The 23,546-nt window shown below is 37.1% G+C and overlaps 1 protein-coding gene across 3 annotated transcripts in view; it reads left to right on the top strand.

Annotated features, from left to right (window-relative positions):
* Positions 1-23,546, top strand: part of UGGT1 (UDP-glucose glycoprotein glucosyltransferase 1) — a 122,998-nt gene that overhangs the window by 45,499 nt on the left and 53,953 nt on the right. For all 3 annotated transcript variants that reach the window (XR_013358971.1, XM_077861219.1, XM_077861218.1), the window contains exons 17-18: positions 770-901; positions 16,712-16,876. Coding sequence is in view for 2 of the 3 variants with exons in the window: in XM_077861219.1 (XP_077717345.1) it covers positions 770-901; positions 16,712-16,876 (297 nt within the window). In the remaining variant the exon portion in view is untranslated. The remainder of the gene's footprint in view (positions 1-769; positions 902-16,711; positions 16,877-23,546) is intronic.

Below are 23,546 nucleotides of genomic sequence, written 5' to 3'. Positions count from 1 at the left end.
AAAAACAAGGATTTTGCTATACATATAACTTTTTCTCCCCTAAACATCATGGCCATGAGTTTTTTTTTTTTTTTTTTTTTTTTAAGATTTTATTTATTTGTTCCTGAGAGATACAGACAGACATAGGCGGAGGGAGAAGCAGGCTCCCTGTGGGGAGCCCGATATGGGACTTGATCCCAGGACCTGTGGATCACGACCTGAACCAAAGGCAGATGCTCAACCACTGAGCCACCTAGGCGCCTCAAGGCCATGAGTTCTTATTTCAATGATTATATAAAGGCAGTCAGATTTTTAAAAAAATCAACACGTTTTTGCATTTGAGACTTAAATATGAGTATGAACTAGTTGGGTCGTTTTAAGAATATGTAGTTTCAGGCAGCCCTGGTAGCTTAGCGGTTTAGCGCTGCCTTCAGCCCAGGGCATGATCCTGGAGACCTGGGATCGAGTCCCATGTCAGGCTCCCTGCATGGAGCCTGCTTCTCCCTCGGCCTGTGTCTCTGCCTGTGTCTCTGTCTCTCTGTATCTCTCTCTCTCTCTCTCTCTCTCTTTGTCTCTCATAAAGTCTTAAAAAAAAAAAGAATATGTAGTTTCTAATATAAGAAGATACCTTAAGGAAGTATATAAAAAAGGGAGAATTGCTAACATGTTCCATTTTACCTTTCGAGAAAAATAGCCATGTTTTCACTTTACATTCAGAAATCTTTTGTAATAAACATTCTGAAATTTGGATTTAAAAGTATATTTGGTTACTTGATTTTTCTTTCTTCAGATATATAACAAAGTAAGGACTGGAGAAAAAGTAAAAGTTGAACATGTGGTCAGTGTCCTGGAAAAGAAGTATCCATATGTTGAAGTGAATAGCATTTTGGGGATTGACTCTGCTTATGACCAGAACCGGAAGGTGAGAAATTCTTTGGCAGTTCTCATTGGCCTGCAACACTATACTTTCCTTACCTCCCCTTTCTAGGGAGTTGTTATTAATAAAGATAGTGGTGGTTCAAGTATTTAGGTACCTAGCATTTAACTTAGAAACCAGGTTACTTTTCTGTGTTTATGAATGCAGTTTATATTTCAATTTTGTGAAGAAACTACTGATTTTTGGCTGGCATATTAACTGTTAAATTGAAAAACAAATTTTCTTCTTCACAGGTGCAGTGGTAGTACTTGTATGATGTATGTTCCACATAAAAGCTATTAGAAGTGTATGATGTATGACTTATCATATTGATGTATATCATTTATTTAGTTGTGTAGTCTAAAGATAAAAATATATTAAGAAACATAATAAGCAGAATGGGAAAGGGTGGTAATAAGGATATAGGGAAACATTTAAAATTTTTACTTAAAGATAATACTTTATTTTGTGAAACATTAAATACAGTTAAAAGGAACTTTATCTATTGCAAGCAGGAACAATGTAGTTGGTTTATTGAAAATAAATGTTCAGGCAAAGGATCTAAATACATTTCTGAGACATTTTAATTTAAAATAATAAAAATGTATTTATGAATTCTTTTTTTACTTTTAAGTGAAGGACATATTTCTTGCTGGTTCAGTCTTGCTATACTGGTTTTAGAAATGTATCCATTTCTTCTTGGTTTTCCAGTTTGTTGGTGTATAAATTCTTCATAGAAGTCTCATGATCCTTTGCATTTCTGTGGTGTCAGTTGTAATGTCTCCTGTTTTATTTCTTTTTTTAAAATTTATTTTTATTTTACGTTCATTTTTATTTAAGTTCGATTTGCTGACGTATAGTCTAACACGCAGTGCTCATTCCATCAGGTGCCCTCCTCAGTGCCTGTCACCAAGTTACCCCATTCCCCCCACCCACCTCCCCTTCCACAACCCTTTGTTTGTTTCTCAGAGTTAGGAGTCTATCACGGTTTGTCTCCCTCTCTAATTTTTCCCACTCAGTTCCCCTCCTTTCCCTTATAATCCCTTTCACTATTTCTTATATTCCACATATGAGTGAAATCATATGATTGTCCTTCTCAGATTGATTTATTGCACTCAGCATATTACCCTTCAGTTCCATCCACATCCAAGTAAATGGTGGGTATTCATTCGTCCTTTCTCATGGCTAATATTCCGTTGTATATATAGACCACATCTTCTTTATCCATTCTTCTGTTGAGGGGCATCGTGGCTCTTTCCACAGTTTGTCTATTGTGGACATTGGTGCTATGAACATGGTGCAGGTGTCCCGGCATTTCACTACAGTATCTTTGGGGTAAATCCCCAGTAGTGCAATTGCTGAATCATAGGGTAGTTCTATTTTTAACTTCTTGAGGAACCTCTACACTGTTTTCCAGAGTGGTTGCACCAGTTCACATTCCCACCAAGAGTGCAAGAGGGTTCCCCCTTGTCCACATCCTCTCCAACATTTGTTGTTTCCTGTCTTGTTAACTTTCGCCATTCTCACTGGTGTGAGGTGGTATCTCATTGTGGTTTTGATTTGTATTTCCCTGGTGGCAAGTGATGCAGAGCATTTTCTCATGTGCTTGTTGGCTATGTCTATGTCTTCCTCCGTGAGATTTCTCTTCATGTCTTTTGCCCATTTCATGATTGGATTGTTTGTTTCTTGGGTGTTGAGTTTAAGAAGTTCTTTATAGATCTTGGATACCAGCCCTTTCTCTCGTACATCATTTGCAAATATCCTCTCCCATTCTGTAGGTTGTCTTTGAGTTTTGTTGACTGTATCCTTTGCTGTGCAGAAGCTTTTTATCTTAAGTCCTAGCCCTTTATCTGATAGGTCATTTGTAACTATCTTCTCCCATTCTGTAGGTTGTTTTTTTAGTTTGTTGACTGTTTCTTTCCGTGCAGAAGCTTTTTATCCTGATAAGTCACAGTAGTTCATTTTTGCCTTCATGGATGTATCTTGCAAGAAGTTGCTGTGGCCAAGTTCAAAAAGGGTGTTGCCTGTGTTCTCCTCTAGGATTTTGATGGATTCCTGTCTCACATTAGAGCTCTCAACCATTTTGAGTTTATCTTTATGTAAGAGAATGGTCCAGGTTCATTCTTCTGCACGATGGCTGTCCAGTTTTCCCAACACCATTTTACTGTCCTTATCCCAGGGGATAATTGTTCCTGCTTTGTTGAAGATGAGTTGACCATAGAGTTGAGGGCCCATTTCTGAGTTCTCTATTCTGTTCCATTGATCTATGTGTCTTTTTTTGTGCCTGTACCATACTGTCTTGATGATCACAGCTTTGAAATACAGCTTGAAGTCCAGCATTGTGATACCTCCACGTTGGATTTCTTTCTTTCCAGTATTCCCCTGGCTATTCGGGGTCTTTTCCGATTCCACACAAATCTGAAGATGATTTGCTCCAACTCTCTGAAGAAAGTCCATGGTATTTTGATAGGGATTGCATTGAACATGTAAATTGCCCTGGGTAGCATAGACATTTTCAAAATATTTATTTTTTCCAATCCATGAGCATGGATTATTTTTCCGTCTCTTTATCTCTTCCTCAATTTCTTTCAGAAGTTTTCTGTAGTTTTTAGGGTATAGATCCTTGACCTCTTTGGTTAGGTTTATTCCTAGCTATCTTATGCTTTTGGGTGCAATTGTGAATGGGATTGACTCCTTAATTTCTCTTTCTTCAGTCTCATTTTTTATATAGTAATACCACTGATTTCTGTGCATTGATTTTGTATTCTGCCACATTGCCGAATTGCTGTATGAATTCTAGCAATCTTGGGGTGGAGACTTTTGGGTTTTCTACATACAGTATCATGTCATCTGTGAAGAGGGAGAGTTTGACTTTTTCTTTGCCAATTTGAATGCCTTTTATTTCTTTTTGTTGTCTGATTGCTGAGGCAGAATCAGTCTTCTTCTTTTTCTTTCTTCTTCTTTCTTCTTTCTTCTTTCTTCTTCATTCTAGTACTATATTGAATAGCCGTGGTGAGAGTGGACATCCTGTTGTGTTCCTGATCTTAGGAGAAAGCCTCTCAGTGTTTCCTCATTGAGAATGATATTTGCTGTGGGCTCTTCATAAATGGCTTTTAAGATATAGAGGAATGTTCCTCTATCCCTTTGAAGAGTTTTGATCAGGAATGGATGCTGTATTTTGTCCAGTGCTTTCCTCTGCATCTATTGACAGGATCATATGGTTCTTGTTTTTTCTCTTGTTGATATGATCAATCACATTGATTGCTTTAGGAGTGTTGAACCAGCCTTGCATCCCGGGGATAAATCCTACTTGGTCATGGTGAAAAATCTTCTTAATGTACTGTTGGATCCTATTGGCTAGTATCTTGGTGAGAATTTTCACATCTGTGTTCATCAGGGATATTGGTCTATAATTCTCCTTTTTGGTGAGGTCTTTGTCTGGTTTTGGAATTAAGGTGATGTTGTTCTCATAGAACGAGTTTGGAAGTATTCCATCCCTTTCTATCTTTCAGAACAGCTTTAGTAGGATAGGTATTGTTTCTTCTTTAAACATTTGATAGAATTCCCCTGGAAAGCCATCTGGCCCTGGACTTTGTGTCTTGGGAGGTTTTTGATGACTGCTTCAGTTTCCTTGTTGGTCATTGGCCTGTTCAAGCTTTCTTTTCTTCCTGTTCCAGTTTTGGTAATTTGTGGTTTTCCAGAAATGCATCCATTTCTTCTGGGTTGCCTAATTTGGCATATAGCTGCTCATAATACGTTTTTTTTTTTTTTTTTTAAAGATTGTATTTATTTATTCATGAGAGACACACACACAGAGGCAGAGACACAGGCAGAAGGAGCAGGCTCCATGCAGGGAGCCCTATGTGGGACTCGATCTGGTGACTTCAGGATCATGCCCTGAGTTGAAGGCAGGGGCTAAACCGCTGAGCCACTCAGGCTTCCTAATCATAATACGTTTTAAAAATCATTTGTATATCCTTGTTATTGGTTGTGATCGCTCCTCTTTCATTCATAATTTTATTGAGTCCTTTTTCTTTTTAAGAAGACTGGTTAGGGGTTTATCTCTCTTATTAATTCTTTCTGAGAACCAAATCCTGGTTTTGTTGATCTGTTCTACAGTTCTTCTGGTCTCTATTTCATTGAGTTCTGCTTGAATCTATATTAACTATCTTCTTCTGCTTGGTGTAGGCTTTACGTTGCTGGTCTTTCTACAGTTCCCTTAGGTGTGAGGTTAGCTTGTATATTTGAGTTTTTTCCAATGTTTTGAGGGATGCTTGTATTATGATGTATTTCCCTCTCAGGACTGCTTTGCTGTATCCCAAAGATTTTGAACAATTGTATCTCCATTCTCATTAGTTTCCATGAATCTTTTTAATTCTCCTCTAATTTCCTGGCTGACCCATTTGTCTTTTGTATGATGTTCTTTAACCTCCCTGTGTTTGAGTTTCTTCCAGATTTCTTCTTGTGATTTAGTTCTAGTTTCAAAGCATTGTGGTCTGAAAATATGCAGGGGACAATCCCAATCTTTTTGTATTGGTTGAGACCTGATTTGTGATAGGAGACCGTATGTGGTGTAGTCTGGAGAAAGTTCCATGTGAACTTGAGAAGAATGTGTAGTCAGTTACGTTCAGATGGAAAGTTATATATATACATATATATATATATATATATATATATATATCTGTGAAATCTATTTGGTCTAGTATATCAATTAAAGCCCTTGTTTCTTTGATGATGTTCTGCTTAGAATATCTGTCATTTGCTGAAAGTGCTGTGTTGAAGTCTACTACTATTAGTGTATTATTATCTAAGTATGTCTTTACTTTGGTTATTAATTGATTGATATGCTTGGAAGCTCTCACATTAGGGGCATAAATATTCATGATTGTTAGGTCTTCCTTTTGGATAGACCCTTTAAGTCTGATATAGTGTGCTTCTTCATCTCTTATTACAGTGTTTGGTATAAACTTTATCTGATATGAGGATTGCTACCCAGCTTTCCTTTGAGGACTATTTGAATGGTAAATATTTCTGTACCACTTCATTTTCAGGCTGTAGGTGTCCTTAGGTCTAACATGAGTCTCTTGTAGACAGCAAATAGATGGGTCCTGCTTTTTTATCCAGTCTGATACCCTGTGTCTTTTGATGGGATCACGTTCAGAGTAACTATTGAAAGATATGAATTTAGTGTCATCATATTACCTATGCAGTTCCTGTTTTTGTGAATTGTTTTTTTTGGGCTCCCTCTTTCTTTTACAGAGTCCCCCGTAATATTTCTTGCAGAGCTGGTTTGGTAGTCACAAATTCTTTCAGTTTCTGCCTATCCTAGAAGCTCTTTCTCTCTCCTTCTATTGTGAATGAGAGTCTTGCTGGATAGAGTATTCTTGGCTGCATGTTTGTCTCATCTGTTATCCTGTATAGATCATGCCAGCCCTTTCTGGCCTGCCAGGTCTCTGTGGAGAGGTCTGCTGTTGATCTGATATTTCTTGCCATATAAGTTCAGAATTTCTTGTCACAAGCTGCTTTAAGAATTTTCTCTTTATTTTTGAATTTTGCAAGTTTCGCTATTAAATGACAAGGTGTTGAACGATTTTTATTGATTTTTGGGGAGTCCTCTCTATCTCTTGGATCTCAATGCCTGTTTCCTTCCCCAGATTTGGGACGTTTTCAGCTATTGTTTGTTCAAATATAGTTTGTGGTCCTCTCTCTCAGCCTCTTCTGGAATCCCAGTTAGATGTATATTCTTCCTTCTCAGGCTATCATTTATTTCCCTAAGCCTTTTCTTGTGGGCTCTTAATTGTTTCTCTCTTTTTTCCTCAGCTTCCTTCCTTACCATCAACTTGTCTTCTATGTTGCTCACTCTCTTTCACCTCATTAACCCTAGCAGTTAGAACATACAGTTTGGACTGCATCTCATTTAATCTGTTTTTAATTTTGGCATGTTTATATCTGAATTCTGCAATAACGAAGTGTCTAGATTCCTTTATGCCTTTCTCCAGAGCCACCAGTAGCTTTATAATTGTTTCTGAATTGGCTTTCTGACATGGTATTGAAATCTGCATTTTGTAACTCTGTGGCAGAGTGTATTGTTTCGGTTCTTTTTTTTGTGGTGAATTCTTCCTTCTAGTCATTTTATCCAGTGCAGAGTGGCTGTATGAGCAGGTTGAGTCAAAAATATAAACCATGACTTAAGTAAAATCCATCCTAGATGACTCTGAAGTGATCAGAGAGAAGAAAATAAAAGAAAAAGAACAGAACAAAATAAAAGAACCACTAAAGTGAAAAAAGGAATTTTAAAACAATGTGGTAAAAATAAAAAGCCAAAACCAAAAACAAAGAAAAAAGGAACAGAAAAAAAAAAAGGTAAAGAAAAGAGAAAAAAAAAGAAAGGCAAGGGGGGATGGTAGTAGTGAGGAAGTAGTAGGAGAGGAAGAATGCAGTCTACCTGAGGGGTCCTATGAGGTGATCTTCTTGATTCTGAGTGTGTTTTGTTCTGTATGTTAGAAGATTCTCAGTCCCAAATTTATATAAACCAGCAATACTTATAGAAACTCCAACATTGAACACTAAAACATAAAGAAGATAAAAGAAGGGGGCAGAATGGGAATGAAGAGAGAATATAATCTCACAGAATGAACCACACAGTGTTCCACTTGGTTCTGGGTATATGTTGGTCATGTTTTAGAAGTGCTAATTTCCACCAGTGTAAAAAACAAGGCGAGGTAGAAAAGACAAAAACACAAAACAACCCGTATCTTGTATGTCTACCAAAATTAAATTGAATACGTTGAAGGGAATCCTGAGGTGAAAAATATGTTCAAGACATGTAATTATAGAAATTTGAAGGCGGGATCCCTGGGTGGCGCAGCGGTTTGGCGCCTGCCTTTGGCCCAGGGCGCGATCCTGGAGACCCGGGATCGAATCCCACATCAGGCTCCCGGTGCATGGAGCATGCTTCTCCCTCTGCCTGTGTCTCTGCCTCTCTCTCTCTCTCTCTCTGTGACTATCATAAATAAATAAAAAAAATTTAAAAAAATTAAAAAAAAAAAGAAATTTGAAGGCAAAAATGAAAAAAACTTAAAAATAAGTTGATGAAATTCTATAGTTAGGTGGGAAAAGAGAAAAAAGCATTGGAAAATTTTAGTATGATATAAAAATGAGTCATAATGGAAAAAGAAAAAAGAAAAAAAAAAGGACTCTCTAGTTCTATATACTATTTTTCTTCTGTCGAGGAACTTTTCCAATGCTGTTTGTTGAGTAAACTTGCTTTCACCTTTACTTCCAGCAGTTCTTTTGGGGTTAGGGTCTGCTGTGCTGATTTCCAGGTGTTTGTGCCTGGTTGGAGATGTCCTGCCTCCTGCTGGGTGCAGGGCTCAGTAAGAGCTGTTTATCCTGTGAGGCCTTTGTTCCCTAGAGGCTTGGCCTCTCACAGCCACAACGTGAAACAAAGAGGAGCAACAACAATGGCGACAGCCAGATTTCCAGCTCTGGAGTTGGCTCCTAGCAAGTAACTAATGCAGCTCTCAGTCTGCACTGGGCTAGATGCTTTCCAGGCCAGTGCGGGTGTGCTGATCTGCACCACTTGGGGGTGCTCAGCGGCAGGAGAGTTCTCCCTGTCTTGTGCCCTCCCTGATTCCGCTTGTCCCAGGGGGAGCGCAGGATTGTGGGCTTTGTCCCCTTGGGCACCCTGGGATCCGGGGCCCTGTTCTGCTGGACTCGGTGGTCCTGGGGGCCGCCTCTCCTGAAGGGAATAGGGCACAAACACCGGTGCCAGCCTCTTGGGTACAGGCAGCTCCGGAGCAGCCCGTAACCTACTGGCTTCTCCCAAATGCCCCGAAGGTTGAGTCACTCTTGGGCTTAACTGGTGTCAGACTGCAGTTTGGGGTGCGCTTTCCCCCAGGTGCCCCTCCTCTTAAAGTGACTCCGGAATTCTCTAGGTTTCACTGCCCCTCCGGCGATTCTGCCCGATTTCCCTGCTAAGCACTTTTCCATCAGGGAAAACTGCGCAGATTTTTAAAGTTCCCACTTCTCCAGGGCTGTTCTTTCTGTTGTGCGAGAAACAGAAAGATTGCGAATCCGAGAAACCACCAAGGAGCTGACACCGATGCAAGTACATGAGGGTTTATTTACAAGCTCAAGCTTGGGTCCAAGTATACTCCATACAGCAGAGCAGGGACTTGGACCCCGAAGTGGGTTACAGCTGGGTTTTTTTATGGGCTGGTCTAGGGGATCTTCAGAAGGAGTGGAGGAATTTTTTCCATTCCAATATGGGGGAAAGGGTGGGAGAGTTTCTTAAGATCCGATACGGCATTCTCTGCCGAGGGCATTCTGAGCTTTATTGTCTTTCTGATATGGGATTCCCTGCCTAGGACAATCTGCAGTTTTTCCTGTAAAGTCCAGCTCTTATTCCCAGGGACCTAAGATGGCTGTGCTTGTGCTAATGCTAAACTTGAGGTGGAATGGCCTTAATTTTTCTGGGCCTCCACACTTTCCTGCCCCAGAGGCTTTTGCAGCTCTGCTCTAGTCTTGCTAAGTCACAGTTCCCTTACCCCACTTCATTCTTTTTTATTTTTTTGCCCCTTCCTCCCTTGTTAGAAGTGAAAACTTTTCTTTGGAACATTACGGCTGTTCTCTCGTTAAATCTCAGGTTGAATTTGTGGGTGGTCAGGATGCTTTGAAAATTATCTATGTGGGACACCTGGGTGGTTCAGCAGTTGAACATCTGCCTTTGGCTCAGAGCATGATCCTAGAGCCTCAGGATCGAGTCCCGCATCGGGCTCCCTGCATGGAACCTGCCTCTCGCTCTGCCTATGTCTCTGCCTCTCTCTGTGTCTCTCATGAATAAATAAAATCTTTAAAGAAAAGAAAAAGAAAATTATCAATGTAAGTTTGTGAGGCCAGATGAGTTGAGGACCCCTACTCTTTTGCCATCTTGCCCCTCCTCTCTCCTGCTTTATTTCTGATTTTATTTAAATTTTTCTCTTTTTTCTTCATTTAGCTAAAGGTTTGCTAAATTTTTTTATCTTTTAAAAAACAGCTTAGTTTTAAAAAACAGTTTGAACTTTGCATTTGTTTTTCTGGTCTCTGATCTTTGTTGCTTTCCTTCAGCAGTTTGGGTGTAGTTTCTTTTTTTTTTTTCTAGTTCCGAGGTATATATAGTTAAGCTTTTTACTTGAGATCTTTCTTTTTGCTTAATGTTAGCATTTATCACTATAAAATGCCTTCTTAGACCTACTTTTGCTGTATCCTGTAAGTTTTGATGCATTATGTTTCCATTTTAATTTTATTTCAAGGTATTTATTTCACTTTTGATTTATTCTTTGAGACTCACTGATTATCAAGGCATTTGTTAATTTCCACATATTTGCAAATTTTCCAGTTTTCCTCATGTTACTGATTTCTAGAATATTTCATATGTGCTTTTGAAGCCATGTATTCTGCTGCTGTTGGATGGAGTATTCTGTATATATCTGTTAGGTCCATTTGGTTTACAGTATAATTAAAGTCCAGTATTTCCTTACTAATTTCTGTGTGGTTTATATATCCATTGTTCAACGTGAGGTATTGAATTCTTCACTGTACTCACATTGTGTTGTCTGTTTCTCCCTTGAGATTTGTTAATATTTGCTTAATATGTGTTGCCTGTACATACACTTAAAATTGTTATGCTTTCTCAATGAATTGGCCCCTTTACATAAGGATCTTTTTTTCCATGTGATTACAGTTTTGTGTTTAAACTCTTATTTTGTTTAATATAAATATAGCTACCCCTGCTGTCTTCCGGTTTCCATTTGCATGGAGTATTTTTTTTCCATCACTTCACTTTGAGCCTATCTGTGTCCTTAAAGCTATAATGAAACTCTTGTAGGTTTATATAGTTGACTCTTGTGGATTCATATAGTTGAGTCTTGTTTTCTTTCTTTTTTCTTTGATCTACCCAGCTATGTTCTCTGCCCTTTGATTGGAGAATTTAACATTGTTACATTTAGAGTATTATTGATAGACTGTTGATGTATTCCATAGATTATTTACAAACAAATGCCATTTTATTAGTTATTTTCTGGCTGTTTATGTTTCCCTTGTTCCTTTCTTCCTGCCTCTTTTGTGAATTGATTTTTCTGTAGTAGTATGCTTTGATCTCTTTCTCTTCATGTTTTGTGAAGCTACTGTAGATTTTTGCTTTGTTATTTTGAGGCTTACATGGACCATCTTATGTATAGTGTCTGCTTTATGCTGCTGACATCTTTTATTGCATACAAAAACTTATTTACTCTTTTTACTCTCTCCCTGTTTCTGTTTTTGTTGTCACAACTTATCTCTTTTTATATTGTGCATTCATGAACCAATTAGTATAGCTATAGTCATTTTCAAAACCCATGTCCTGTAACCTTTATATTAGAGGTAAGTGGCTAACACGTCACCATTTTACAGTATACTTGTGTTTACCAATTTTATATATTTTCATATGTTTTTATGTTACTCAGTATCATCCTTTCATTTCAGCTTGAAGAGGTCCTTTCACCATTTCCTGTAAAGCAAGTTTAGTGGTGATGAAGTGTCTTAGCTTTGATTTATCTATGAAAGTCTTTCTCCATTTCTAACGGATAATGTTGCCAGGTAGGATATCTTTGGTTAGCAGTGTTTACCTTTCAGCACTTGATATCATCCCACTCTTGCTTGGTCTGTAAGGTTTCTTTTGGGAAGTCTGCTCTTGGCCTTCCCCGATAAGTGACAAGGTGTTTTCTGTTGCTGCTTTCAAGATTCTGTCTTTGTCTTTGATTTTTGACAGTTTTATTATGTGTCTTGCAGAGGATTTCTTTAAGTTGATTTTGTTTGGTGACCTATAAGCTTCATGAACTTGAATATCAAATCACTCCCCACATTTGGGGACTTCTCAGCCATTATTTCTTTAAGTAAACTTTTTAACACCTTCTCAAACCTCTTATCTCCTTCTGGAACTCTAGTAATTTGGAAAACATCTAGATAACATTTTTTTTCCTATCGTTTTTGTTGTTATTGTTATCCTCTGAGTGGATAATTTCAGAGTTCCTTTTAACTCACAGATTCTTTTTTCTGTTTGATCCATTCTGATATTAATGCTATTTCATTCTTCTTTCCAAAGAATTTATTGTATTCTTTAGCTCCAGAATATGTTTGGCTTTTTTTTTTTTTTTTTAAATGATTTCTCTCTGTCTCTCTCGTTAAACTTGAAATTTTGTGGGTTTTTTGTTGTTGTTGTTGAATTATCTTTGTGTTTTCTTGTAGGTAATTGAGTTTCTTTTTAAATAACTTTTTTGAATTCTTTATTAGGTAAATCATAGGTATCCACTTCTTTGGAATTGGGTACTGAATGATTATTGTGATCCTTTGGTGCAATTGTGCTTTCTTGATGTTCCTTGCAGTTTTGTTGCTTCTTTGCATTTGAGGTAGCAGTCACCTCCCACAGTCTCTACTAAACTGCCTTTGGGAGAGAAGTACCTTCTGTCAAACCTAGGAATTCTGAGGCTTTCTCAGGCCATTTGTGGATGTATATGCTCCATACTTATTCTTTCTTATACAGAATTCTTAACCGTGCCTAACTTTTGGAGTCTACATTGCTAAAGGCTGGGGTGCTGACTGTCCTTCTTTTGCTTTCCTTGAGGTGGCCATAAAGCTCCAGTATTTTTTCTCTGTTGCCCTCATGTTTGGGCTGGCTTTCTGTGCTTTCTCACTAGCCATCTGGTAAAGCTCACTCTTGCCACTACTGTAAGGAGCATATACAAGGAGCTGGACACAGGGTGAGGGTGAGTGTAGATGAGGTGTGCCAATGAGCCATTTAGTGGGATCTGTGGCTGAAGTGTCCCCAGTGGTTCATGGGTGAGCTCTTGATGGAGTTTGTGATGCAGTAAGTATGATCCATCCTCTTTGAGTGCTTTCTGAGTACTATTGGCTGCCCTTTTCCAGCCTTTTTCTACCCCGTTACACAGTTCACAATTCAGTACTCTCGATGGGTTAAGAGAAAAATGAGCTTCTTTGGCAGTGTTGCTTGTAGTGGGGGAAATTGAGTGTTTTCTCACTTGCTCTCTGTTTCCCCAGCAGGAGACATCATAGGCCCAAAAAATCTTTCTTGGCCCTAAGCTGTGCTGGGGCCAAGTGAAGTCAGACTATTGTTTTTATCTTCTCTGGTGCATCCAATCTCTTTTTTCTTTTGCTCCAGTGGTGTTTTGGAACTTCTTTTCTGGAAACCTGGGTTTACACAGAGGTCTCTTGTCTGAAGGTGTGATTGTTTAAGACAGTTTTTTCTAGGGGTCCTCAGGCTGTGACTGGGAGGGGCTGGAGCCAGTTGATGAACCAATACAGAGTCCACAGCCAGGGTTGAACTTGTATGGCTGTTACCTGATGCATGGGTAAGTGAACTTCTTGGCATATGGTGCTAGATCCCAAAGCTTCCACAAAGGCACTTTTGTCTGTGGTTAAATGCTGACTTATTGTTCAGGATTGGGGGCACCAATGGTGTATGTCTTCTTCTTCAGCCAAAATACTGATGTCACTCTTGCTTTAGTGTTGAGCTCCTTTGTTTTTAAGGTGTATTAAGTCAGATTTAGGGTTGCAGCTGGTCATGAGGTCTGGTCTGGGTAGACTGAACATAATTCCATTGTTCTGTTGTATCTTTCCATTTACTCACTTGCCTGTGTGTGTGTGTTCTAAATATTTATTCATTCATTCATTCATGAGAGAGAGAGATTGGCAGAGACACAGGCAGAGGGAGAAGCATGTTCCCTATAGGGACCCTGATATGGGACTCGGTCCCAGGACCCTGGGATCATGACCTGAGCCAAAGGCAGATGTTCAGCCACTGAGCCACCCAGGTGCTATCCCCACCTTATTTATTTTTTAAAATAAAATAAAACTGATATGGTGCCCAGTAATTTTCTAGATAGACAAAAACAGCAAGAGGTAATACTCTGTAGAAAAAGAATAGGTGAAATAAAAGGAAAGAAGGACCACTTTGGGAATATGAAAGAATTGAGGGAATTCATGAAGTTTTCTCATATTTTTCATTTGGAAAATGTTTATTTTTAATTTTTAATTTAATTTTTTTTCCCCTGGAAGGGAGAAGTGCCTGATTTTGCCCCAGTGTGCTTGCTTGGTTGCTTTTTACCATTTTAACATTAGATCTCACTTGTTTAAATAATTTTTTTAATTCAAGTATAATTAACATACAGTATTATATTCGTTTCAAATGTATAATATAATGATACAACAGTTGTATACACTACTTGGTACTCATCCTGTTAAGTGTACTCTTGATCCCTTTATCTCTTTCACTGGTTTCACCTGGAAAACAGTTCCCTTTAATTTTCCTTCATCTTCCTGAAGGAACAGTACACATTGCATTTCTATTGTGGATGATTGCTGTATTAAAAGTATTTTCTTAGGGCAGCTGGGTGGCTCAGAGGTTTAACGCCTGCCTTCAGCCCAGGGCATGATCCTGGAGTCCCAGGATCAAGTCCCACATCAGGCTCTCTGCATGGAGCCTGCTTCTCCCTGTTTGAGTCTCTCTCTCTCTCTCTCTCTTTCTCTTTCTTTTTCTCTCTCTCTGTGTCTCTCATGAATAAACAAAATCTTTAAAAAATAAATAAAAGTATTTTCTTGAGATATATTGGACAAATGGAGTAAAAGGGTATTTTTATTACATGTGTTACAGTCTTCATTTTACTGATGTATCAGATAAATTTATTACATAGCTCATTAGTAGTTTCCGAGTTTCCTCTGCCCTTCCCCACCTTGTACGTGCACAGTCTCTCTCTCTTAAATAAAAATCTTAAAAAAAAAATAGATACCTGTACCTTTTGTTATAAATTTGAAGCTATGATATCCTCTGTGTATGATATTTGAAAGTTGTAATTATTTGTACTAGAGTGTACAATTAAAGTAGAAATTTTAAACTGAAGATAATATGTCTGATAGGTATATATATATCTTTCAAGCTAATAAGATAATGATACTTAAGTCCTAATTTATACATGTAGACATTTTGCATTTGGCATGTTAACTTTGAGTCCTTATTAATTTCAGTTATCATTTGTGAGTGGCTAATTCATAAGACCTTGCCTGTAATTAATTAAGGTTTTTAAATTACAGTTAACATTTTTAGTTAGTATTGATAGAAATTCTTATGTAATTTTTAAGTTTGGCTTTTTGGTAATTAGACTGCATTCTGTTATTTGGTTGGTAAGTTATTTACAATTTGTAAGGAAGGCAGGTCTATATAGTCAAAACATCTCCTTCTTAACTCCTGATTTTCACTCATTTGCCATTTCTGGAGAAAACCAGTGTTACTTTTATTGTCTCTTAAGTTATTATTATTATTTTTAAAGATTTTATTTATTTATTTATGAGAAACACACACACACACACACACACACAGAGGCAGAGACATAGGTAGAGGGAGAAGCAGGCTCCATGCAGGCAGCCCGATGTGGGACTCAGTCCCGGGTCTCCAGGATCATGCCCTGGGCCAAAGGCAGCGCTAAACCACTGAGCCACCCGGGCTGCCCTGTTGTCTCTTAGAGTTATAATGTGGGTTTGTTTTTTTTTTGTTGTTTGTTTGTTTGTTTTGTTGGGATGATTTTCGAAACAAAGTATTTTAAAATTGAATTTTTAATGAATGTCTTTGAAATAGTTGAGACATTAAAGAACAGAATTAGCATGGTAAAAATTTTGGAAATGTAAATTTTAAAAGTATAAACTATGATATGTGGAAATGGCAGAAATAACATACAAGGCCTTTCTGCCTGTGCCATGTTCTCACCCATCTGGTAAGTGTTACTGTTATGGCTAGATCTGATTAGAAACTGAGCAGTGTGTTGCTGCTGCTGATTGTCAGTTACCCATTTGAAATACTTTTCTATTTATATATAAATACATATAATTTTGCTATTTTTCAGAGGTATTAGTTAAAAGATGTCTTAACAAGAATGTTACAAGGAATCCTTTTACACCTTGGGTAATTAAAGTTTTTACTGTGACAAGTTGGCTTTGGGGCTGTGGTTGATATCCAGGGGGAATGTATATCTATATATTGACCATCAGAGAAGAATGCTCATCTTAGATATATTTGTTTTTTTGTTAGCCTAGCATTTTCCTCCTAAGGAACCTCTTTTGTCTTTGAGAAGAAGGAAAAAGATTGGGCTTAGTATTATCATAGAGCAATTTTTAAGCACTCTTTTACTACCAGTTTTGTTTTGTTTTCTAAAAGTGTAATTTCTTTGTCAGTGATAGGGATCTTTTAAATTTAGATTGGGGTGTAAATATTTCATCTTATCTGCCCAAGAGCACTCATAATTTATGGCAGTCTGTCATTGTGCTGCCCATTATGGTAGCCTCTAGTCGCATGTGGCTTTTAAAATGGAAATTAATTTAAATTTCAAGTGCTCAATAGTTACATGTGGTTAGTGGCTATTGCATTGGACAGCAAAGATAGAATATCTCCATCATTGTTGAAAGGTTTGTTATACAGCCTTGGCTTTAGTATATGTAATTAAGGTTTGGTAGCCTGGGTTGCTTAAAATTACCCTTACCCTGAAATCACTTCCTAATTTGCAAGGTTTTGTGGTTTTATAAAAACTGAGTAACTCAGGTTCAGATTACCCAGTTGGATATTAACTCTGTCTCTTCTGATATTTCTTTAAAGGTATTTCTTTAGTTATTTCTTGGTGATCATATTTCTGTTGATTTTACTTTTCTTATTAGCACATATGCCTGAAAAATATGCTTTGTTCCATTTATCTTACAAAGGACAAAAGATATTATTTGTTGTCCCTTGTGTCTCAGGAAGCGAGAGGCTATTATGAACAGACTGGGGTTGGTCCATTGCCTGTTGTTCTGTTCAACGGAATGCCCTTTGAAAAGGAACAGTTAGATCCTGATGAGTTGGAAACCATCACAATGCACAAAATCCTGGAGACCACAACCTTCTTCCAAAGAGCAGTGTACTTGGTGAGTGGTAATTCAAGGCTGATTTTGAAAGCGAATGGTTTTGCTTATGTTTTTGTAATCTCTGTAGTAAGCCATAACATTCTTTAAGTATTATTAGTTTTTATACATCAGTTGTAATATATATGTTAAAAATATATTATATATATATTTGCACATATACAGATATAATGAAAATATTCACAAGACTTTGTGAATTCTATTTGAAATAGCTAAGTTTATTGTTGTCAAGATTAAGTGTTTATTTAAAAAATTCTAAAGAACTTAGCATTTCCAATAGTCATTTGTTCTATTTGTAGGGGATTTTGACTTAGGAAAGGCTCACACATATATATATGTGTGTATATATACTTGTGTATATACAGTTATTGTTGAGATATAATTCACATGCCATAAAATTCAGTCTTTGAAGTGGACAATTCAGTGTATTTAGTGTGTACACAGAATTTATGCAACTATAACCTCTGTGAAATCTTAGAACATCATCATCACCCCCCAAAGGCCAACACCCTGTAGCATTCACTCTGCATTTGCCTCTACCCTAAACCCTAGCAACTTCAAATCTATTTTCTTTCTGTATGGATTTGCCTATTTGAGACATTTAATATAAAAGGAATCATATAATATGTGGTCTAGTGTGTGTGATTTCATGTGTAATATTTTCAAGGTTATTCCAGTTGGAGTATGTGTTAGTACTTTATTTCTTTTTATGGCCAAATAATAGTTCCTTGAGTGGATATAACATCTTAAAAACCCACTCATCAGTTGATGCATATTTAGGTTTCCTCTCTGTGGCTACTTGTGAATACAGTCATGTACAAGTTTTTGTGTAGACATATGTTCTTATTTGTCTTGTGTGTATACCTAGAAGTGAAATTGCCTGTTTAGCCTTTTCCAAAGTGGTTGTACCATTATACATTACTACCAGCAATGCATGCAGGTTCTAATTTCTCCACATTCTAGCTGATACTTAATATTGTCTGTCTCTTTGACTATAGCCTAGTGGGTATTAAGTAATATCTCATTATGGTTTTTACCTGTGTTACTCGAAAACGAATAATGTTGAAAATTGTTTCCTGTACTTATTGACCATTTATATCTTTTTTGGAGAAATGTCTGTGTGTTTAATTGACTAACTTGTTTTGTTATTTTGAATTCTCTATGTGTTCTGGGTAGTAATCCCTTATATATAGAATTTCCCAGTGTTTTTCTGATTTCATGGTTTGTCTTTTAAAGGACAGATGCTTTAAATATTGATTAAGTCCAATTTACTTTTTTTGTTGCTTGTGCTATTTGTGCCATATGTATGAGCTTATTCTAGGTCATGAACATTGATACCTTTTATAGTTTTTTCTCTTAAACATTTAGTTCTTGGATGTATTTTCAGTTTTTGTATATGGTGTGAGGTAGGAGTCCACATTTTTTTTTTTTTTTTGGTCATATCCAGTTTGGCATGCAACTAGATGTCTTTTGGGATATGCAGTTGTCCTAGTACTGTTTATTGAAAAGAATGCTCTTCTCCCATTAAAGTGTCATGTCACTCATGTAAAAAAATAAATTGACCATTAATATATAGATTTATTTATGAACTGCCTATTTTCCATTCACTTACATATTTGTTCTTATGTAACACGTGGAAGCCCCGTGCCCTTCCCCCCACCTGGTCCTACGCGTCTTTTCCAGCTGGCTGTTCCTGAGTTAGCCTTTCTAAGTAAGCCGGAGATGTAGCAAGGAGTGGGTGTCTCTGAGGTCGGTGAGCCGCTCAAGCAGATTAATGGAACCGAAGGAAGCAAGTGTGGGGACTCTTTGGTCAGAAGCACAGGGAATATATTTGCCGGTCTGAATTTCACATTCAACTATCATTCAACATTGATGCCATCATAAAAAGAAATGAATATTTACAGGTTAAGAAAAGAAGTTTGCATCTGAGAAATTCACTTCATCCTTTTTTCTCCTTTTTCTTCCCCAACTGCTAATAAAAGTTGAGATAAATTTTTTTATCTCACGGTCTTTTTTTTTTTTTTAAGATTTTATTTATTTATTCATGAGAGACAGAGAGAGAGAGAGAGAGAGAGGCAGAGACAGGAAGAGGGAGAAGAGGCCCCGTGCAGGGGGCCTGACGTGGGACTCGATCCTAGGTCTCCAGGATCAGGCCCTGGGCCAAAGGCGGTGCTACACTGCTGAGCCACCCGGACTGCCCAGTAGTGCACAGTCTTAATTGTAATCAAGTGTGAGTTTTCCAACTTTGGGTTTTTCTTTCTCTTTTTTAAAGATTGTTTGAACTATGTCATCTGCATTTTCATATGAATCTTAAAATTACTTGTTAGTATTTGCAAAAAAGGGCTGCTGGGATTTTGTAGTAATTGCATTGAATCTGTAGATCAATTAGGAGAGTAATTCACATCTTAGCAACATTGAGTTTCTAACCCATGAACCCAGGATGTGTTTCCATTTATTTAGGTCTTGTTATTCTTTCAGTGATGTTTTGTTGTTTCCAATGAAGCATCCTTACTCTTCTTTCTCTAAATTTATTGGCTAGTATTTTTTTGATGCTATTATAAATGGAATTATTTCCTTAATTTAATTTTTGGATGGTTCATTGATAGTGAATAGAAATACAATTGATTTTTATATATTGATCTTAGATGCTGCAACCTTGTTGAACTTATTAGTCCTAAAGCCTTTTTTTTTTTTTTAAAAGAATTTATTTATTCATGAGAGACACAGAGAGAGAGAGAGAGGCAGAGACACAGGCAGAGGGAGAAGCAGGCTCCATGCAGGGAGCCTGATGTTGGACTAGATCCTGGATCCTGGGATCATGCCCTGAGCCAACCGCTGAGCCACCCAGGCGTCCCAGTTCTAAAGCTTTTTAAAAAAATTTCTATATAGAAAATGTTGTCATCTTACAGATGACAAAAACATGCCATCTCTGATTAGAGATAGTTTTGATTCTTCCAGTCAAATCAGGATATCTTATTTATTTATTTATTTATTTATTTATTTATAAGATTTTATTTATTTATTAGAGACACACACAGAGAGACAGGCAGAGGAAGAAACAGGTTCTATGCAGGGAGCCAGATGTGGGACTTGATCCCGAGTCTCCAGGATCAGGCCCTGGGCTGAAGGTGGCGCTAAATCACTGAGCCCCCGGGCCGCCCTCATACCCTCTTTTGACTAGCTGTTAATCTTACTGAGGATCCATTCTATGTTAGGAGTCTCTTCTCATTCCTGTTTTCAGAGTCCTTTATTTGTGTTTCATTTTTGACACTTCATTAATTTGTCTAAGTGTGGAACTGTGAATTTTTCCTATGTGGAGTACATTACATTTCTTAAATATCAAAATTAGGAGCTTTCCAATCATTGTTTCTTTTAGTAGTCTTTCTTCCTGTAATGACTTCTGACACCAAAACTATTCAGAGTTAGGCCATATGTGATGTTTAAAGACACAGTTTGCCAGAAGATTGCCCTCGCTTCAGACATCAGCCACAAATTTGGGAGTCCTCAAGTTACCCGCACTTAGTATGAACTGGCTAAGTTTTGGTAATTTGCTAGAATAGCTTACAGAGTTCAGGATAGTGCTATGCTTACAATTTGTGTTATGATAATAAAATAATGCAAATGTGAACTAGCCAAAGGGTGAGGTGCATAGGGCAGGATTTCAGAAGGTTCCAAACATAAAGATTCTGTTATCTTCTCCCTGTGAGGTCAGGATACATTGCCCTTCCTGATTATTGGTGTGTGATGGCACATGGGATATTGCCAACCAAGGAAGCTCAGCCAAGTTTTGGTGTTCAGTTTTTATTGGGACTTCCTATGTAACCACGATTGATAGAATCATTGGCTGTGTGATTGAATTCAGTCTCTAGCCCCTCTTCCTGTTTCCAGAGTTCAGACTAATACTATTGCTGCTCAAAATCCCAACCAACCCTTTAGCCAGTTGGTTGGTCTTTCTGGCTTGGGCAGCCTTCATTGAGTTGTCTCATTAGCATAAACAGTCTAAAAGACCACCACCATGAGTCACCTTATTAGTATAAACTATCAGATGTGGTCTGATAGATAGGTCCTGGCATGAATAACAAAGATGCCACTACTATCACTCAGGAAACTCCAGAATTAAGAGGTTACCTTATGAGGGCACCAGCCAAATTCTTTATTACACACATTCTCTTTCTTTTCTTTTTCTTTCTTTTCTTTCTTTCTTTCCTCTTCTTCTGGATAGATGCATGTATTGATACTTTCTCTTCCTTAAATGGAATGGTCTCAGTTGACATATCTTGAAATTAATTGGGTTTTTTGTTCTTTGTTTTTTTACTGGTAATAGCAGTAAATTAGCTACTCACTAGCTAATTTAATACCTGCTAGTGTTAGCTAATAGCTAAAATCTGCTATTGAGTCCTTCTAGCAAATATTTAATTTCAGTTATTATATTTTTAACTCTGGTTTTTCTGTTTGATTCTTTTACATAATTTCTTTCTCTTGATACAATCTGTTTGGTGAGACGTTAAGTCTCAAAGTTTCCTTTAGTTTGCTAGATGGTTTCCTTTAGTTTTTTAAAATATATTTAAAAGAGCTGATTTGAAGTTTTTGTGGAGTAAGTCCGATGGTTGGGCTATTTTAGGAATTATATGTGTTAGGTTTCTTTTCCTTAATGTGGGTCATACAGTCTTTTTTTTTTTTTTGGCATGTCTTTTAAATTTTTGTTGATAATTGGACATTTTGACTAATATTATATTACGCTTCTAGAAATCAGAGTCCTAGGTCTGCCAAGGTTTGTTGTTATGGTGGTTGGTTGTTTAGGGACTTTCCTATGCTAATTCTTTAAAGTCTGTATTCTTTGTCTTGTGTTGCCTCTTGTGTGTGTGTGTGTGTGTGTGTGTGTGTGTGTGTATGTGTGTGTGTGTGTGTGTTACCTCTTATGTCTCTGTTTGGTAGCTTATTGGTCAGCTATTAAATAAACAGAGATTTTCTTAAATGCATGAGTCCAAGAAAGTCTCTCATTTTTTTCTCAGGAGTGTTTTGTGTACATGTTGGGATACACCTTCAATACTTAACTTGACAATTTACAGCTCTGCCATAGCCTTCAATTCCTACTTGAACAGATGGTCAGGTTAGTCAGAAGCAAGAGTGTTAGGACTGTCCAAGATTTTTTGTGGACATGCATTCAAACCTGGGCACTGTGCATGTGGCCTTTGAGGTTCCAAGGAATATGGGAGAGCTTTTCAAAACCCCTAATGGACATCTCATTCGCCACCTTTTTCTTTTATGTTTTTGACACTTGTCAGCCCAACTATTGTCACCACGTTAAGCAACTGAGACATTAAACAGTTGCTTCTGATTCTTTTTGAAAAGGTCTCCAGGAAAAAGCTATTGGCACTGAGTATGATCTAATTCAGCTCAACTAGAGAAAGAGCACCTGGGAATATTCCCAGCTTGCTGGTTTTTACATTTATTTCAGGGCTGTTGGTTTTCAAGATTCCTGTGTAGCTGGGTAGATAAGTAACAAGACAAGTTAAAGTTTATGAAGGTTATTTTTCCTGCCAAGAATCAGCCATTTTCTCGAATAAAAGTCATTTGGAATTTTGTAAGCCTTTGGTTAATTTCCAGAGTTTTGAAAAAGTTTGATGATTTTTTCTCAGTGTCCTTGATGGTTTGTTTTTGAAATAGAGGCTTTTTAGAGATCTTCACTGGACCATTTCTGTTGAATGTCACTCACAAATACAGTATTTTTATTGTAGTAAAATATATGAAATAAATTTTACCATTTTAACCATTTTAAATTATGCAGAGAGACATTAAGTAGGTACAGTGTTGTTTGACTTTTACTCTTCTATCTCCAGAATATTTTTATCACCTCCAGCACCAACTGTTTACCCACTAAGCAGTAACTCTCATTGCTGGCTCTCATCAGCCACTGGTAAATACTCTTCTGCTTTTTGTGTTTTTGAGTTTGCTTATTCTAGATGACATCATAGGGTTTTTGTCAGTTTTGTGTCTTGCATATTTTAAGGTTCATATGTGTTGTAGCATGTATCAGAATTTCCTTCCTAAAAATTGAATTATATGTATACACCACATTTTATTTATCCATTCATGTATTGGACATTTGGGTTGTTTCCACCTATTGGTTACTGTGAATTAATGCTGCTCTGGACATTAGTGTGCAAATAATTGTTCAAATCTTTGCTTTCAGTATTTGGATATATACATAGTGGAATTGCTGGACTGTATGGTAATTCTGTCTAACATTTTGAGGAACTACCCTATTTTTTAAAGCAGCCATACCATTTTACATTTCTACCACCAAATATGCAAAAATTTCATTTTTCTACATCCTCATTAATACTTGTTTAGTTTCTATTATTTTTTTTTTTTTTTTTTTTTTTTTTTTTAGTTTCTATTATTTTGATGATAACCATTTTAGTTGGTGTAAAGTGGTATCCCATCATGGTTTTTTTTATTTGCATTTCCTTAAGGACTAATGGACTGAGTATGTTTTCATGTGCTTATTGGCCATTTGTTTATCTTCTTCAGAGAAATGTCTATTCAAGTCCTTTATTTATTTTTGAACTAGGTTATTTTTTGTTGTTGAAGTATAGAGTTCCTTATATATTTTGGATATTTATCTCTTGTCATACACGATTTACAAATATTTTCCTCCATTCTCTTGGTT

This window comes from Canis aureus, chromosome 20 (genome assembly GCF_053574225.1).
Source record: "Canis aureus isolate CA01 chromosome 20, VMU_Caureus_v.1.0, whole genome shotgun sequence".
Classification (NCBI taxonomy): domain Eukaryota; kingdom Metazoa; phylum Chordata; class Mammalia; order Carnivora; family Canidae; genus Canis; species Canis aureus.
The sequence above is the reverse complement of the archived record's forward strand: the minus strand, read 5'-3'. Positions and strand labels throughout refer to the sequence as shown.